This window comes from Haliotis rubra, unplaced genomic scaffold, assembly GCF_003918875.1.
Source record: "Haliotis rubra isolate DU_JTF1 unplaced genomic scaffold, ASM391887v1 Scf261, whole genome shotgun sequence".
Taxonomy (NCBI): domain Eukaryota; kingdom Metazoa; phylum Mollusca; class Gastropoda; order Lepetellida; family Haliotidae; genus Haliotis; species Haliotis rubra.
Genome location: NW_025766681.1, coordinates 777,638 through 795,309, shown reverse-complemented (window position 1 = coordinate 795,309; position 17,672 = coordinate 777,638). Strand labels below are relative to the sequence as shown.

The following is a 17,672-nucleotide window of genomic DNA, read 5'->3' as shown; positions in this document are numbered from 1 at the left end:
TGCAATGTGAAACATGATATAAGCCTGCAATGTGAAAGATGGGATATAGGCCTGCAATGTGAAACATGGGATATATACGCTTGCAATGTGAAACATGGGATAGAGGTTTGCAATGTGAAACATAGGATATACGCCTGCAATGTGAAAGATGGGATATAGGCCTGCAATGTGAAACATGGGATATAGGCCTGCAATGTAAACAAGAGATAGAGGCCTGCAGTCTTCAACAAAGTCTACAAAGTGAAATAGAATCTTGTAGCAACTTGTCCAGTTAAGTCCCAACAGACAGTACTTTATTATCAACCTGCTGGGATGTAAACAACAAAGCTTAAACAAGAAATTGAAAATTTTATAATAAATTGTATATTTATATACTTATCCTATCTCACGGTATGCACCTCTCCTCTTCTTCTACGACCATGTGTGGAAACGTGCTGTAGGCTAAGTTGCATCAAATCTTACTGGCCTCTGACCCCCTGACCTCTGCCCACACTCCGACATCAGCACCTGTCAATCATCTCCGCAAGCGTGGAGCTCGCTCAGATGATCATGTGACTACCTGTGCCTGTCATTCTCGTCTTGGAGCTTCCAGTAATCTGTGAAGTGGGGCAGGTCGGGTGGGTCCATCACGTGAGATAGGATAAGTATATAAATATACAATTTATTATAAAATTTTCAAATTTTTAAACTTATCCTATCTGAAGGTATGCACAATCCGATGGATGGTAGGCTGGTCGCAGATTACCCCGTTACTACCACCAGGAAAAGCGCATAACCCAAGGAGGCCAGGAGAAAGCACCAACTCCCGATATGCAAACTCCAACTTGAGATTGGTTTCTTCACGTAACCCCTTGGCTTACACAGCACAAAAACTCTAGGGAGTGGGCGCTCCCGAATTAATGTGGTTTTGTTCGCGCAACTTTGACAAGCAAAAGGACGAAGTTTGGCAAGTAGGCCCCGCCGCCCCGTGATTTATCAGGTGACCCCAGTGAATTAAAGTCGAAGACCTTAATCTGGCCAGTCCCTGCTTCGAAACTACCCCCCCACAGACACCCGCTGGAAGGCGGTGAAAGAGGGAATAGTTCAGATGCTCAACTAGTTTAACGTTCAGTACCAATCTCCCTAACTTACCAAAGGTGAGAAAGGACTCAGGAGCAGAACGCTTCGAAAACCATGTAGGTAATCGGAAATCAACACTTCACTGACGTAATTGCTCAGGGAGTAGAGGTCAGTAAACGGAGTGTCGATCATCTCTGCATGTAGCACAAAACTGGCCTCACAGTCTATCAAGTCACAACTTATGACAGTGCAGACACGCCCTATTCCCATAGGTGAGAATGATCTAAGCCCAAGAGAAAAAAGTACCAAGATATGGATTACATCGATATCTTATATTAGGTACAGAGCAAAACCGACCAAGGAAGGACTGCTTTATCTGCGAACACGGGCCGATGACAATTGCTGCGCCAGGACCAAGGGGCCGAATTGATGTAGACCTTCCACGTCTGTAACCGATAGGTCCCTCAGGTAGTGTGAAGCAAACACCGTATCGGATCGCCAAAAACAGCCCTCCATGATGGACTGCAGGGAACAATTTCTGTGAAGAGCCATAGTGGAGGCAAGAGCTCGAGTCTCATGAGGCTTCGCCGTCGACGGTGGAGGTAGGTCAGCAACGGCATAAGCACACAGGATCGTAGTTCTCATCCAAAATGCCAAGGTAGTACGGGAGACTTCCGAGTTGGAGGCAGTAGACAATGGAAGGAACAATCTCTTACGCAGTCTGCAGCGATCCTGTGAGGCAGCTAGGTAAATCCTTAATGCACGCACCGGGCATAAGGACAGATCCTCAGTGTCATCTGGGCCCAAGATAGTGGACAACGGCGGAATCGTGAATGTGCGATCCGGCTGTCCTGGTAACTGATTCTTGGCGAGAAATCCCACCACAAACCAAGGAAAACTTTCGCATGTCTAGACCTTTCAAACCGCACCCGAGAAACATCAAGAGCATGCAACTCAGAAATACGAGCAGCCGTAGCCAAGGCCAAGAGATGTTCGAAATCTTTCTCCTCCAAAGGTTCATAATCAGCTGACGTAGGATGAGCAAGTACAACGGAAAGATCCCAAGCTGGAGGCCGGAACTTCCGAGATTGGTCAGCCAGTTTGTAAGACCAGAGGAGAGACTGGAGTTCAGGGACAGTGGACACCTTCACACCTGAGGCCGCTGCAATAACCGTGTTAAGAGCCACCAGATAGGTAGATAGTGTAGAACCTTTGAGTTTTCTGGAGGTTCGGAGATGCTGAAGGTACTCTGCCACCATCTGCGGGGACGCCGTAGTGGGGGATGAGACACCCCTCTTCCTGCAATATGCTTCAAAATTCTTCCATTTGTCATCGTAGAGTGACCTCGTAGAAGTATGATGCGCTGTAGTAATGGCAGTAGCCACACGCTTAGAATAGCCCTTAGCCGTTAACGACCTATGTAGATGCGCCAAACATGCAGATGGAGCGTCATCGGGGACCAATGTAGTTTGTCGGAGTGTGGATGTACCAGTAGATTGGACCGAACAGGAAGTGGCACGGGATCTGGTTCGGCTAGGTCTTGAAGGTTTACGAACCAGCTGCTGGCCGGCCGATAGGGCACGACCAAGAGCAGAGTCAACCTCTGAGTTGCGCGCTTCACTAATACGCAAGGAAGAAGGGGCCAGTGGTGGAAACGCGTAAGCGTTCAGTTCCTCCCACGGAATGGCTAGAGCATCGAGGTCCCAAGCCAGAGGATCCGGAATCGGTGACACAAACCGAGGCAGCTGATGGTTGAATCGAGTAGCGAAGAGATCCACTGTCGGAGTCGTCAACGGAAGGCAAAAGGTCTGGAACACCTGAGGATGCAATTTCCATTCCGTTGGAGAGGGACGACTCGGTCGGGACAGAGAATCTGCGATGACATTCTACACTCCCGGAATGTGGGTGGCTCGTACCAAGATGTGGAGAGAGTCCACAAGATCGAAGAACCGTTGGGTCCACTGTAGCAGTTGAGTAGACCCCGTGGACCCCATCCTGTTGATATGCCAAACCACCGCTGCGTTGTCTGACTGGATCATGAGGGAAGTTGCTCGTAGGACATCCTGCCAGTGACTGATTGCAAGCATCACCGCCCTGAACTCCAGAACGTTGATGTGAAAGGCGCGATCGATGGGAGACCACCGCCCTGCCACTAGTTGATTGAGGAGATGAGCTCCCCAACCATGTAGAGACGCGTCCACATACAGGTGGTGAGACGGAACAAATGGCCCTAAACAAACTGTCGCAAACATTCAATGCTTCCATCCACCACAGGAGATGGGGATGGAGCTGCAGAGGTAGAGTGATCAAGGCAACGAGATCTCCCACTCTGATGTAAGGCGCTAGAAAGAACTGCAAGGGACAAAGTTGTAGTTGACCCCTGAGGGTCAACGACTGAACCAACGTCAAGAGGCCCAGGAGCTCCTGCCACTGACGAAGCGTCCTGGGTTGCGCCAGTGCCAGAGAAACCAATCGCTGAATCTTTCAGAAACGATCTCTCGGGACAAAGAGTTTGTTGGCCTCTGTGACGAAATACTGCTCCAATGAATTGAAGACAGCGCGTAGGGGCTATTTTCGATTTCTGCAGATTGACAAACCAGCCTAATTAGCGAAGAAGCTGTATCGCAAACTGCATGTGATGAAGCAGAAGGGCATGATTGGTCTGCACCTGAATGCAGTCGTCGATGTAAGCTTTGAACACTATCCCCTTGCGGTGAAGGAAACAGGTGATAGGCTTCGATGCCCGTGTGAACAGCCACGGGGCCGAAGAAATTCCAAACGGGAGGACACGCCACTGATAGTGTGTGCCCTCGAAGACAAACCGAAGGAACTTGCGAAGAGCCGGAAAAATCGGGATGTGAAGGTACTCATCCTGGAGATCGAGACTGACCATGTAGTCTCCGGCTTGATGATTGTTGAGAAGAGCCACCGACACCATACGAAAGTGAGGCGGAGGTTGTAGAAACATTTTATGGAAAACCTTCATATTGAAAATTAGTCTCAACTTGTCTGAATCTTTTTTTGGCACCAGAAAGATTGGCAAATAGAACCCCGGGTTGGTCAGAGCCAGGCCCAGGGCTCGATCGCAAGTTTCTGAAGGAGAGTGTCTATTGTGGAGCATAGAACAGCCGTCTGAGATAGGATACATTCAAGTAGCCAAGCTACCATGACAGCACTGAAGAAGTGCTGAATGTAGGAGGTTTCGTGGCATGGAGATGTCAGGAACATACACATTGTACACAGAGTGATGAAGGCCATATAAACAGTGATTGTAGGAACGTATAGTTCAGCCAAATGAAGTGTTGGTCCGCCAGATGGAGTGAGAACGTTAGTAGATACGATGCATGGGATCGTCAGTCTACCGGAACATTGGTAAAGTTGATGGAATGGCAGAGGTAAAAAAGACCAATGACTCCAGCCACGTTCGATAGAAACATCGATGCCTACGGACAGTCCGGACATAGCTGCAGTGACCTCTGAACTGAGGCCTTCAGCTAAAAAAACGAGTAAACCCAGCCAAGTGAAAGTGTCCCGGCGATTCCGTCTGGCACCCTCGGTAAACTGTATCTCCCGGCTGACTGACAAACTCGACATAATCACTCCTACCGGGAATGGCACCCTTCATCATAACTGGCAATTAAAGGCTGGGATAGGTATCCGCTCGTGGGACCAAGACAAGTCTGTCAGGTACTCCTTAATCGATGTATCATCAAAAGTCTCTGGTAAACAAACAGTAGTCCGCCATTGCAAATGCTACCGACAATGCAATAACGACAAAAACCCGGACAACACGGATGTCAATCAACCAGGCGAGTCCCAACCCATAAAATCTGGGTAAAGTGACGCTAGCTACTTGACCAAACGTCACTGCTGGTACCACACGCAGAAACTGTGCACAAATAGACCAGCTTGATATGCAGGAATATTGTCCAACGCTTCACTGAGTATTGTTACTATATACCGACTACTCGTAGCAGCTGTGTGGTGTATCACTGGGTGTAATCGTGGTCTGTTTCGCAAGCCTCAACACCCTTCCTTTCACATCATCGTCAAGTGTCTGGACAAATATGTCAAACCGGGTGGTTGTAGAGCTGATATCTACGTCGAAGGGTAGATAGATTCGATGAATCGAATCATTCATGAAAGGTGAAGATCGGATGGTAGATGACGGAGGAATCTTAAGAATCCGAGATCATCAATCACCGCTGTAATGTAGAGGCCTGCGCTACTGACATAACTGCTACCTCTGTGCAACCAACCGAAACGATGCACTAACTGGAAGCCCCATACTGGATGAAAGCGTTGATACAGAAGAGAGCGGCGCTTGGAGTGAAGTGGCGCTCTGGATGGAAGCGTTGATACCTAAGGAAGTGTCGCACTGGATGGAAGCATCGACACGTAGGAGTGAGTGACTTTGGTTTTACGCCGCTTTTAGCAACATCCCAGCAACACAGAAATGGGCCCCACACACCGCACCCATGCGGGGGATTCAAACCCGGGTCTTTGGCGTGACGAGCCAACGACTCAACCACTAGGCTACCCCACTGCACCTTGATACATAAGAGAGCGGCGCACTGGAGTGAAACGGCGCTCTGGATGGAAGCGCTGATACATAAGAAAGTGTTGCACTGGATGGAAGCGTTGATACATAAGAGAGTGGCGTACTGGTGTGAACGCTCTGTCTGTTCACAAACACCAAAGAAGCAGGAAGCGTAACCCCAAAGCCAAGCTGAAAAACTGTAGAAATGAGGTATCAACGCCGAAGTTGGAAAAAGTGTTGAAGTAGAACTGCAGTAGACAAAGTCACTGTAGGTACCGTAGTGTACGAACTAGTAAACAAACCATGATGACAGTATGCGCATAGAGGGAACCAGATGATTCGGCGAAAGCTGACAGTCCAGCGAACACTGTCGGATCGGCGAACACTGTTGGAGCGGCGATCTGGTATGGTGCAGCGATCAGGATCGATTAGGTGATCTGGTTCGGTACTGTGATCCAGTTGTGTCAAGTGATCAGGTTCTAAAGCGCTGAGCCAATCAGGACCGATGCATTCGTCTTAAACGTCGTACCATACAGTAAAGGTGTACTGGACTAAAAGGTGTTCCAACCAAACAACAGTTCACTAAGTTGAATCGTTGCCCCAATCGAAAACGGAACACTGGCCCGAAGCGCCGATCCAATCGAAAAGGCACTCTGGGCTGAAGTGTTGATCCAATCGAATGCGCCTGCAAGGTACGGGAAAGGTGTTGAAAGCGCCGCACTGGATGCTACCGTCATGGCTGATGTCACCACAGAAAGATATGAGAGCGCCGAACTGGAACAAAACGCCGCATTGGAAGCAAGCGGCGCATAGGTTGAAGCGCCGAACTGATCCCTGTGGTTGAAAGCGCCGAACTGACTGCACTCGCCACATGAGAGTGAACGCTTTCACCAATCGAACCCACCAAAGCAGAGGGGGGTGGAGCACTCAACCAAAGCGGCGCACTGGAAACAACCACCTGCCAAGGTAAAAGGCCGAGACTGTGCTACAGAGGTTGTTAGCACTAGGTACCACTCTCGGAGCAGATAAAACTTGTCTGGAGACGGGACTAGACGTTTGATGACGAAAGAGACGACGGAGATACTCGCTCAAGTAGGAGTCTTGAGGCCACCCCTAAAAAATCTACATCTAGATGCAACCCGTCGATATTCAGAAAAAACATCATCATTGAAGCATGAACAAACAGAACACCGATGTGACCAACTACAACAGCCTATACAATCCACAGACAAAGCGTGTGGATCAGCAGCGGAAATGTTGCTGTTGCACTGATCACAGTGTCTGCGTTTCTTAGAAGAACTTTGATTCCATTTATTTCCCATCTTGACAATCAAATAATGTCTAACTGAGAGAACAACACACGTCCACACGACGTAGCAACAAGAAAGAGAATGACAGGCACAGGTAGTCACATGATCATCTGAGCGAGCTGCACGCTTACGGAGATGATTGACAGGTGCTGATGTCGGAGTGGGGTCAGAGGTCAGGGTGGGTCAGAGGCCAGCAAGATTTGATGCAACTTAGCCTACAGCACGTTTCCACACATGGTCGTAGAAGAAGAGGAGAGGTGCATACCGTGAGATAGGATAAGTTTAAAAATTTACTGTTTTGAAGGATATCTGCCATTGCATACTTTTTCTTCAAACTAAAAGGACATTTGAATGTAAACTTATGCAGACATGAAGATTACCTATTTTCCAAATAAAACAATACAGTTTAGCTATGTAAGGGCTGGCTGTAACGTCACCCACCGAGTATCCTGCCGTGCTTGTCTCTTTACAGCAAACTCCCTGAATGCCTCATAGATGTCTTGGAAACCAAACTTGGAGCTCTTCAGCAGTTCTGGTCTTTGATGCTGAAACAAACAGGGAAATAGTGTGTAGGTACTGTAGCTCACTTGCATATGTCGACAGTAGTTTAAGATCTAATTGGCACTCAAATAAAGCTGAAACTAGCTAGCTCTGTCCAATCTCACACGTTCTGAGAAATGTTATATTTTCATAAATGTTTTTAGTAGTAAAGAGTGTTGTGCTTGTAAGTTGATGTATAGTGATTTTGAGCTGCTGCAAATGACTGAAACACACTTAAAATATGAAGTTCTGTATTGGTATCCTTGTTTCAGTAAGTGTCATTACGAGTTACTTCCCTTGGTTCATGTTGCCAAATACAACAGACCTGATTGTTTGGGATGGGACAGTGTCCAGAAGGGTGGCTGTATCTATGTAAGAACAACATAAGGGCGATTCAAGGCTTTTAAGAACCTGCCTTGCATTTTGTCACTTGCTACTGGCAGATTTGAAAACAGGAGATCAGGAAATTGTAGTGTTGGAAGATCATCTTGTGAAGGGAGGTAACTCTTTGACAAGTCATCTAAGATTCAAGGTAATACAAGGTATAACAATTCATTACTTAAGCTTGATGAAAATATCAACAACAGAATCTGTTTCCGTCATTTCATTTACCGATATGGAATATATATAATCACAGACAAAACATAATGATAATGATAATGAATTTATATAACGCCTGCTTCCAAAAGTATTTGCTCAATGGCGCTGAAGATGAGAGTAATAAAAGTCTATGAGAGGGATATTGAGAACAGATGGGTTTTTAGGGCTTTTTTGAAAGATTCTTTACAGTTGATTTCTCTGATAGTGATAGGAAGGCTGTTCAAGAGCAGTGGAGCTGCAGCTGAGAAGGCTCTGTCACCCATTGTGGAATTGGTGGTTGGCTGGGAGAGAAGAAAGGAGTTGCTGGAGCGGAGTGATCTGTTGGGAGTATGGAGAGTTACAAGCTTCTTCAGATATTTGGGTAAGTCATTATCGTAAATGCAGCTGTGTGTCAGGAGGAGAAGCTTGAAATTGATTCTGAAGGATATGGGGAGTCAGTGAAGTTGTTCGAGGATGGGAGTCGACGATGCTGTCATATAATATACTGAAACACTCACCACATGATACTGAAGAATACTCAAGCAGGTTCGCAGCTGGGAGTTGATTGACAGCTTCTGAAATAACATAATCATTGAATACATTTATCTTGAAATATCTGCAATCCACTGTTGACTTCCAGTTAATACGGTGACTGCCACAACGAGTATACTTGTATTATCAGTTCTCGCAGAATAGGAACAATTACATGTATTGTTAGTAATTGTTAGTAAACTTGCCTCTGGATTATGGTAGCCTTATTCCTGTGGATACACAGAATACACAAAGAAAATCAAAAGAAATTTTAACACTAAGTCATAGCTATTCCTAGTGGTATACCTAGTCTATCCCTGAGTTATCTCCCTTGATCTGATGTCACTGTATTGTTCTCCTAGAACCCTTCATAATTTTTCTAAAAAACAACACATCTATGACATCTTCTAAGGATACACAGAGAGAGGAGGCGAGGTGCTGAGCCGCTACTAAAGGTCCTAATGAATGTAAGCCTTCACTAGAGGGAGCAACATCCCTGAGGTAAAAATGGATGAAGGTATTTGGAGTTCTTTTTCATAGAGATCGTCCTTGGGGTACATATATGTATTTTCTGCGCTGAAAATGTCCTGTGACAGTTGTATCAATGTTTTAATAAAAATATTGTACAATAAATACAAATCTTTTTTATCTATTATACGGCCCCCACCTCGTGGAGTTACCTCCCGCTACGCATGCGCAGCCAACCAGGTAAGCACCTAGGCCCGTATCATCATTCCTTCTGCTGTCACTCCATTGAATGGATGTGTAGAGTAGAGCTGAACTCCTTCCAAAAAACGAAGTTTAAGAGAATAATGTCTGGGACACCACCACCTGTATGTAGGGTCTATTTTATTTTTCCTTGAACGGAACAGTAAAGCTTTGCGGTCGGTTGTCTCATAATTGTGACTTTGTATTAAATATTTTACGCTAACTTTCCCATGGTTTACGCACGTGTTGCTTTACCATGGCGGGAAGTTTAGCTTGCCACGCGGTTGTCATATTGCCTTTTAACCAAGTATTTCTCCCTGTGGTCGCATTCACGTAATTTTCAATGTTTTGTACGTGTATATTTATGCTGCTGGCTCCGCTGTTAGCTACATGCTTGCGTGTTTGCTTTCAGGTGTTTTCCGGTTGTACTGTCTGCGGATAAAGTATACCCAGAGCAGACAGGCATGACAAGTGTCTCGTTTGTCTAGAGAAAGTCGGACATAATCTCGAGACACGTGTGAAATATGTATGGGCTTCTCCCCCCGAGCCCAGAAGAGACGGGCTGCAGATTTCCTCTTTTATAGGGAAATGCGAGAGGCTGGAGGGGAACTGACCCAGGTCCCCCCCGTCTAAAGCCAAAAAACCTAAAACGGGCAAAAAGGCTAAGTCGTGCAGTCAGGCGCCTTCTACTGCTCCCAGCGGTTTTGACATGTCAGTTATCACACAGCTTTTTCAGCAGCACATGGACTCCGTGAAGTCCCTTGTTGACGAGTCGGTTGGAGGTCTCCGCCAGGAGTTCCTCGCCCACTCGGAGCAGGGGACGGAGAGTCCAGGGGTGGGATCACCGAGCTCGATCCTTTGGCCTGGAGGCGTCTGTCAATCCGTTGCCTCTGGCTTCGGGTCCAGACGCCTCGGCTACCCCGGAGGGGGAGGGTTCGCTCCCAGTGCCCTTCTCGGTGTTGGCGCAGGGTCCGTTGAGGATTCCTGGGGTTCCGGTCCCTGCGCCGTCCCGCCCAATGAGAGCGGAGGAACCAGTTCTGCCTGGTATTCCTCCAGCGTCTCGGGACCGGGGTTTGAGTGTGGTGTCGGGTGCTGAAGTGGGGTGCTCCTTCGGCTCTTCCCTTCCCTCTGTGTCTGGTGCCAGGCTGCCCACCGGGTCGGGGTTCGGGTCCTCTTCGCGAGGAGACCCAGCCTCTGACTCGGGCTCGGGTGCCGAGTCCATGGACATTGGGGAGGTAGAGGAGCAGGAGGGTGCCTTCCGTTTCTCGACGGCTCTGCGGGAGGTACGGCAACGCATTGCTGAGCTTATCCCCCAGGCCGCGGTGCCTACCAGCAGCTCGGACTCGGCTGAGTTTCGCTTGCCAGGCGAGGCGTTTGCCCCTAGGCAGCCTACGCAGACGCAGCTCCGCATTCTTCCATCGTTAGTCCAGGACGTGGTCGATCCCCTCGGCATCTAGCGTTTGCCCCTAGGCAACCCTCGCAGACGCTGCTCCGCATCTTGCCGTCCCCAGTGCAGGACGTGGTGGATCCCCTCCTGGTTGGGACACGCCTCCGGTTTGACTTGCCTGAGCTTGTCAAGAGGTACCAGCTGGGGGACGATTCCCTGTTCTTTGTGCCAGTGGTCGATGAGTGTGTTTTCACTCCGGTCGCCCTGGGGGGAGGCTCGGCTTCCTCCGGTGCAGCTCCGGCTGCCAGGCAAGGGCGTTTGGTGCCACCTTTTGCCCTCGCGGGCACCCCCCTGCGGCAAGCTTACCGGACCTATGAGGTTTAACCGGAATGCTATGCAGCAGGTGCGGGTGGTCATCCACGAGGCCTACCTCTCCTCGATTCCGAGGTCGGCCCTGGAGGCTGAGGGGCACGCTGGGGACGTTTCTCCGCATGTCGTTCTCCTCGCCAACTCTCCGAAGTTCAGGCCCACCTAACGTGCTACTCCTTGCGGTCGGCGGTGTCTACGGTGATGTGCGCAGTCATGGGGATGCGCAAGCTGTGGCTGTCGACGTCTCGCTACTCGGCAGCTACACAGCAGACCTTGCGCTGGCCCTTCCCTTCCGTCTGGGAGCGACGTTGTTTCCTGGGGGGGCAGCAGGTCTTACGGGAGGCTGCCGCTGCAGCTACCTCCTTCAAGGATTCTAAGGCCTTGTTGGAGCACCCGCGGGCTTCTCGGCCCCGCGCTCCCATTCCGGCTTCCTCCTCCAGGGTGCAGCCTACACCCGAGTCTGCCGGCTGCCTTCGGCTCTATTCCTGCCGGAGTGGGAGAAGGCTACAAGCAACACTTGGGTGCTGTCCACCGTCAGTGTCGGCCATCTACCACTGTGGAAGCGAGGTCTGCCAGAGTTCACCGGCATACGTCGCACTCCGGTGCAGTCATGTCAGGTCCGGGCGGATATACTCCGAGACCGGCTTTGCTGGACAAGTCCGCTATAGAGCGCATACCACCGGGCGAGGAACAGGCGGGATTTTATTCCACGTACTTCCTCATTCCGAAGAAAGACGGCGGGTTCCGTCCCATTCTCAACCTCAAGGGGTTGAATTGCATGCTAGAGGTTCCATCCTTCAAGATGGAGACACTTCGCTCGGTGATCTCCTCTGTTCAGCCCGGCGATTGGCTCACCTCAATCGACCTAAAGGATGCGTATCTACATGTGCCCATACATCCATCGTTCAAGCAGTACCTTCGGTGCTCCCCTTTGGCATATCCACTGCCCCCAGGGTGTTCACCAAGCTCATGTTAGTGCCAGCTACCCTCGCAAAAGGTTGCAAGGAAGGCGTTGTTACCCTTACCTCGACGACTGGTTGCTCAGAGCGCTAACACAGCCAGCGAGCCTAGATTCTACTCACACAGTGATAGACATTCTAGTTCGACTGGGGTGGATCATCAACCTCAAGAAATCTGACCTGGTACCCACCCAGGACTTGGTTTTTCTCGGGGCGAGGTTCCAAACTCACAAGGATCTTGTTTCCTTGTCGCCCGATCGGGTCACCAGAGTACGGGAGATGGTGTCTTCGTTCCTCTCCCAGCCCCAGGCACCAGCACGGACTTGGCTCCGTCTACTGGGCCATATGGCGGCGACTATCTCTGTAGTGTGGCGGGCGCGGTTGAGAATGCGCCCTATACAGCAAGCTTTGGCGAGTCTGTGGGCTCACTCGGAGGACCTGGAGCGGAGTCTCACAGTCCCGGGGTGGTTGTCTCCTTACCTTCAGTGGTGGACCAATGTCGGGAATCTCTCCAAGGGGGTCCCTTTGGAAATCCCGACGCCAGCTCTTACAGTTCAGACCGATGCGTCCCTCACGGGCTGGGGGGGTGTGTGTTCTGGTCTGTCGGTGTCCGGACTCTGGTCCGAAGCCGAAGCCCGCCTTCACATCAACGTGTTGGAACTGAGAGTTGTGCGGTTGGTTTTCGAGCGCTTCCGAGAGCATGTCCAGGGCCAGGTGGTTCGTCTTACATGTCGTACATCCTGAAGCAAGGCGGCACGGTGTCCCGAGCGCTCCTGCGGGAGATGTGGGACTTTCTCCTCTGGTGCGACCAGTGCGACTGCCAGGTACTCCCTGTTTATCTCCCGGGGCTGGAGAACGTGCGAGCAGACGCTCTCTCTCGCCGGATCCTGGCCCCGCACGAGTGGATGCTCGACCGGCAGATATTCAGAGTTATCTCCCAGTTGTACAGATCTTCCAGGTGGATCTGTTTGCGTCCGGCGGGACGAATCAGATACCCGTGTTTTGCTCTCGAATACCGGACCCGAGGGCGTTGGCTGCCGACGCCTTCCTGCTGGATTGGACGGGCAGAGTGCTCTGGGTGTTCCCACTCATTCCCCGGGTCCTCTCCCAGCTGTCCACCCAGCCAGCTCGGCTGCTTGTGCTACTGACACCGCTTTGGCCGTCACAGAGCTGGTTTCCGGTAATTCTCAGGTTTCTGGCTCAGCCTCCTGTTCTGTTACCTTTGCGACCGGACATTCTCACTCAGAACGGCGCGCCATACCCCAATCCAAGGATTCAGTGGGTGGCTTGGCCTCTGTCAGGTCTAGCCTCGAAGCACGCGGAATTCCTGCAGCAGTTGCAGACACAATTCTGGCTTCGAGGTGGGTTTCGACAAACGTTCAGTATGAGGATAGGTGGTCCCGCTATGCGTGTTGGTGTTCAGATAGGGGGATTGCAGATCCCTTTTCTGTGGATTTAGTCCGAGTATTGGAGTTTTTGCAAGCTCGTTTGGAAGAAGGCCTGGCGGCTCCGACCATTCGTGGCTACTCCACCGCTATTTCCACCTTTCACACCCCTGTCGATGGTGCTTTTCTGGGGCAGCACCCTCTCGTACAGTGAGACCTGCTGTCAGGCGAACCAGCCCACCTTGGGATTTGTCAATTGTGCTAGATTGGCTGTCCGGTCCTACGTTCTCACGTCTATCGGCTATTTCCATTCAGTTGTTAACATGGAAGGCTGTATTTCTGGTGGAGGTAACATCTGGGTGTAGGGTTGGCGACTTGCATGCTATGTCGTCAGACCCGGCGCTGACTGTGTTCCACATAGATCGTGTCAGTATTCGCCTCCCGGATACTTACCGCCCGAAGGTCGATCACGCTTTCCATGTGACAGCTCCTATCGACCTTCCTACTCTTACCCAGCCTTCCACATCGGGGACCTCTCCTACGAGCACTCACCCGTTGGATGTCCGAAAGACTCTCAAGGTCTATATCAAACGAACACAAGGGATCCGTACGGGTACCCATCTGTTCTGCTGTTACGCTGGCAGGAAGGCTGGGGTGCCGGCGAGCAAACAGACCCTGTCTCGCTGGCTTGTCTCGGTCATTTGTGCAGCTTATCAGGCTAAGGGCAAGCCTCCCCCTGAGGGGCTGAAGGCTCACTAGGTCAGGGCAGTAGCCACGTCAAAAGCTTTTGCATCGGCACTACCCATTGAAGAGATATGCTCTGCCGCTATTTGGAGCCGGCCTAGCACTTTTATCAGGCACTATCAGCTCGATACACATTCACGTGATCGTCGCGCGCTTTGGCCGTTCTGTTCTCTCCAGTGGACAGTGTCCTGCCACCCTGACCAAGTGAGTCTTGGTTATCTGGTTTCGTTGACACTGCTTTTCAATATTGTGTTTTATCAATATGTCCGCTGCTGGGTGTATAACCTCCTTTCGATTCTCTACGGAGATTATGGTCGGTAGTGAGTGTGGGGGCCGTATAACAGATAAAAAATATTTTTATTTATTGTACAATATTTTTATTAAAACATTGATACAACTGTCACAGGACATTTTCAGCGCAGTAAATGCATATATGTACCCCAAGGACGACTCTCTTCAAAGAATTGAAAACCTCTTCAGGTTTGGTTAAATTTCCATTGACAATTAGACACAACTTGTTCTAACGGAACTGACGACCAAGCCACTAAGGATGAAGCTAGGGCTCATGGGGGGGGAGAATTTAAGATCAATTAAGTCTTGATTCTGATCCCTATAAGCAAAAGATATAGTCTTTCTGAGCCATGAAGATATGGTATTCTTGGATATCTCAGAGTCTACATTTGTTTTACATGAAACAAACAGTCTGCGACGATTTCGTCTAAACGCCAAAGTACGCTGAATGTAACAGCGCAAGGCACGTATGGGACACAAAAGTCTAGTCCTATCTGATGTAGAGGTAGAGGTAGGAAGCTGAGGTATACGATATATTCTATGTCCCAACAGACCACAAGCGATTCTTGGCAATGAATTCCGGCACAGTTCTAAAAGTTATGTTTATATCCTTCCGAAAAAGTGATGGATTTAAAGTCAATAGCATGTAATTCCCGAAACTCTGGAAGCCGTTGCAAATGCCAAGAGAAATGCCATCTTAAATGCCAGATACTTTAGAGAAGCATCCTGCATAGGCTCATAAGGAGATTTCTGAAGAGATTGAAGTACTAACATTAAATCCCACTTAGGAAATATCGTTGGAGACGATATATCCTTAATCTGAAAAGATCTGATCATTTTGTGAAGCGATGTATCCGAGCCCACAGATAAACCTTGAACAGCCATGACTGAAGCAATAGCTGATCGATATCCCTCAATAGTATTATGCTTCAAATATTTCTGTTCTCTTAGGAACAAGATAAAATCCGCTATCATTGGAATGGTGACAGGCACATCCAGGATTCCACACTCTCGTCTCCACTGGATGAATTGTCGCCACTTAGCGTCGTACAAGGCAGCTGTGGAAGGTCTAACTGATTCTGAAATAGCTCTCGTAGCTCCAACCGTAAATCCCTGTTTCCTGAGTGAGCTTGAGATAGCTTCCATATGTGTAGCGCAAGTTGACTGACATTCTTGTGAACTCTGTTGGACTTGGGTTGACTGATTAGATTGTGCCACAACGGGAGACGTAGGGGTTTGTCCACCAATAGTTGCAGTAGGGTGGGAAATAGAGATTACTAAACGAGTGTCTGTCAGATACCATTTATCTTACAACTCGAGTACAGTAATCTGTTTCTTACACACCATAAAATCGCACCATTTTATGGTCGAATAGATTCAAATTTCATGTTTTCTCATCGTAGGTGCGCCAATAATACATAACACAACGTTTATGAATGAGAGACGTCACTTGGCTTCCTAATCACTACTCATCCCTATGGTGACCCTCCACAAAAAGGTTTCTGCCAACTCTTTGCATCATAAAGGCAATAGTGATAATGATAACTAGATAAGATCACAGAAAATTAATTAAACCCTCTAAAACGATGATGTTACCATTCAAATGTGGATGATTTTAATTCTTGCAAGCGTAAAATATTTGAGCGAGTGACGTCATCGTTAACGCTTGGTGGTTGTCGTCATCGGAATGTTGTTTTGGATATCTCTGCACATTGGAGACCTGTACTTGTGTACCAGTTTACGTTCAATGTTCTCCCATCGACCGGAGCCAAAACTTTTGAGTGTGTGTAATTAGGTGCACCCAGTGTGCTTGAATGTGACATTGCTGAGGTTACGTTCACTGTCAATGGGGGACTACTCTTCTTCGCCACATCCTTCTCGTTTTCCCGAGCCAGAAACTGCCACTTGGAATGTAATGGAATTTACGGAGTTTTCAGTATGAAATGTGAGTTGATTACATCCTGTAAGTTATCAAGACATAAACTTTTCATTATCATGCGTTGGAGGAATATCTTGAGCAATGGCTTATGTGTAGATCAACCGCTCCTGTACATGTTCGATTGAATAGAAAGGGCGCAGCGCCATTTGCACTCTTGAAGCCTTGCAAAAGCGTACCATGTTGTACATTGTTTCAACAAGTGTGTTTTGGTTCAGATTGTCATGAGTGAATTTGATAACATTGGAATCACATAGTATCTTGGAGCTGGAAGTGGGTCTTCATCATGTGTATCAGTGAAAAAATGTCATCTTCATCAATGCATCAAAGAAACAACGAGGCAAATCGATCTCACAATAGACAGGCACTGACGTTATCGTGTCAGGTATTTTTGCAAGACGACACATGACACTTGTCGCATCTCTCCAGTAAAAGTACCAGTGTTGTACATTTTGAATATTCGAAGGGAATCAAGGGCTTTATCTCTAACGGTAATTTTCACATAATTATTTACACAGGTATCACTGATTGTTGGAGCCATTTTGAATTCATGACTAGAAATCAAAAGTTTTAATAAAAGGAATTAGAAAATAAATAGATTTTTGTTATATTTATTCTACTTGTGACTCATTGTATAAATACCTGTTTATGTTGCAATCGCGAAAATAACAGGTAGGTGTAAAGGGGTATTTTTTTGCATGAGTAACAGGTTTCTGTTCGATTGAAGCACGGGTAACTTATCAATGAATTTCAATCAGGAAAGTAGTCCGTCATACCCTGACCCTAGGTCATCACCATGGAGTAGCCAATCACGGGATTATAAATCGATCTCACACATATGTGTGATACCAGTTTTCTCACATGGGTTTCTCACCCACGGGGGTGTAAGAAACCAAGGTCTGGCAGGCCACGTTGGTGCCACTAGATAAACTAGACAGTTGTGTTGTTGAATTTTTAACAGAACCTCTGGGATTAGTTTGAAACGAGGAAACGCATAGGCTATCATCCCCTCCCACGATATGGATAGGGTGTTGACTGCCCATGCTAATGGATCCGGTACTGGGCTCACAAAAGTTGGGATCCGAAAGTTCCTGGAAGTCGCAAACAGATCTATGTTTGGAATTTCTGATGTCTGTCCTATCAAATCGAATGCCTCTTCCTTGAGAGTCCATTTGGTTGAGATCACCCTGTCCTGTCGAGATAATGAGTCCGCTAAGATATTCTTCTAAACTGAACTTAATCATTTTGAAACAAATAAAACAAAGGGATCCTTTATTAAATCTAAATCAAAATGGGCAGAACAGGGAGAAAACCAAGGAGATACTTTTTAAATT

At 48.3% G+C, this 17,672-nt stretch overlaps 1 protein-coding gene across 3 annotated transcripts in view; it reads right to left on the bottom strand.

Moving 5' to 3' along the window:
- The window catches only part of LOC124280173 (telomerase reverse transcriptase-like), a 97,086-nt gene that overhangs the window by 10,787 nt on the left and 68,627 nt on the right, over positions 1-17,672 (bottom strand). For all 3 annotated transcript variants that reach the window (XM_046716070.1, XM_046716068.1, XM_046716069.1), the window contains exons 14-15: positions 8,547-8,603; positions 7,351-7,454 (exon numbers count right to left, since the gene is read on the bottom strand). In XM_046716070.1, coding sequence (XP_046572026.1) covers positions 7,351-7,454; positions 8,547-8,603 — 161 coding nt within the window. The remainder of the gene's footprint in view (positions 1-7,350; positions 7,455-8,546; positions 8,604-17,672) is intronic.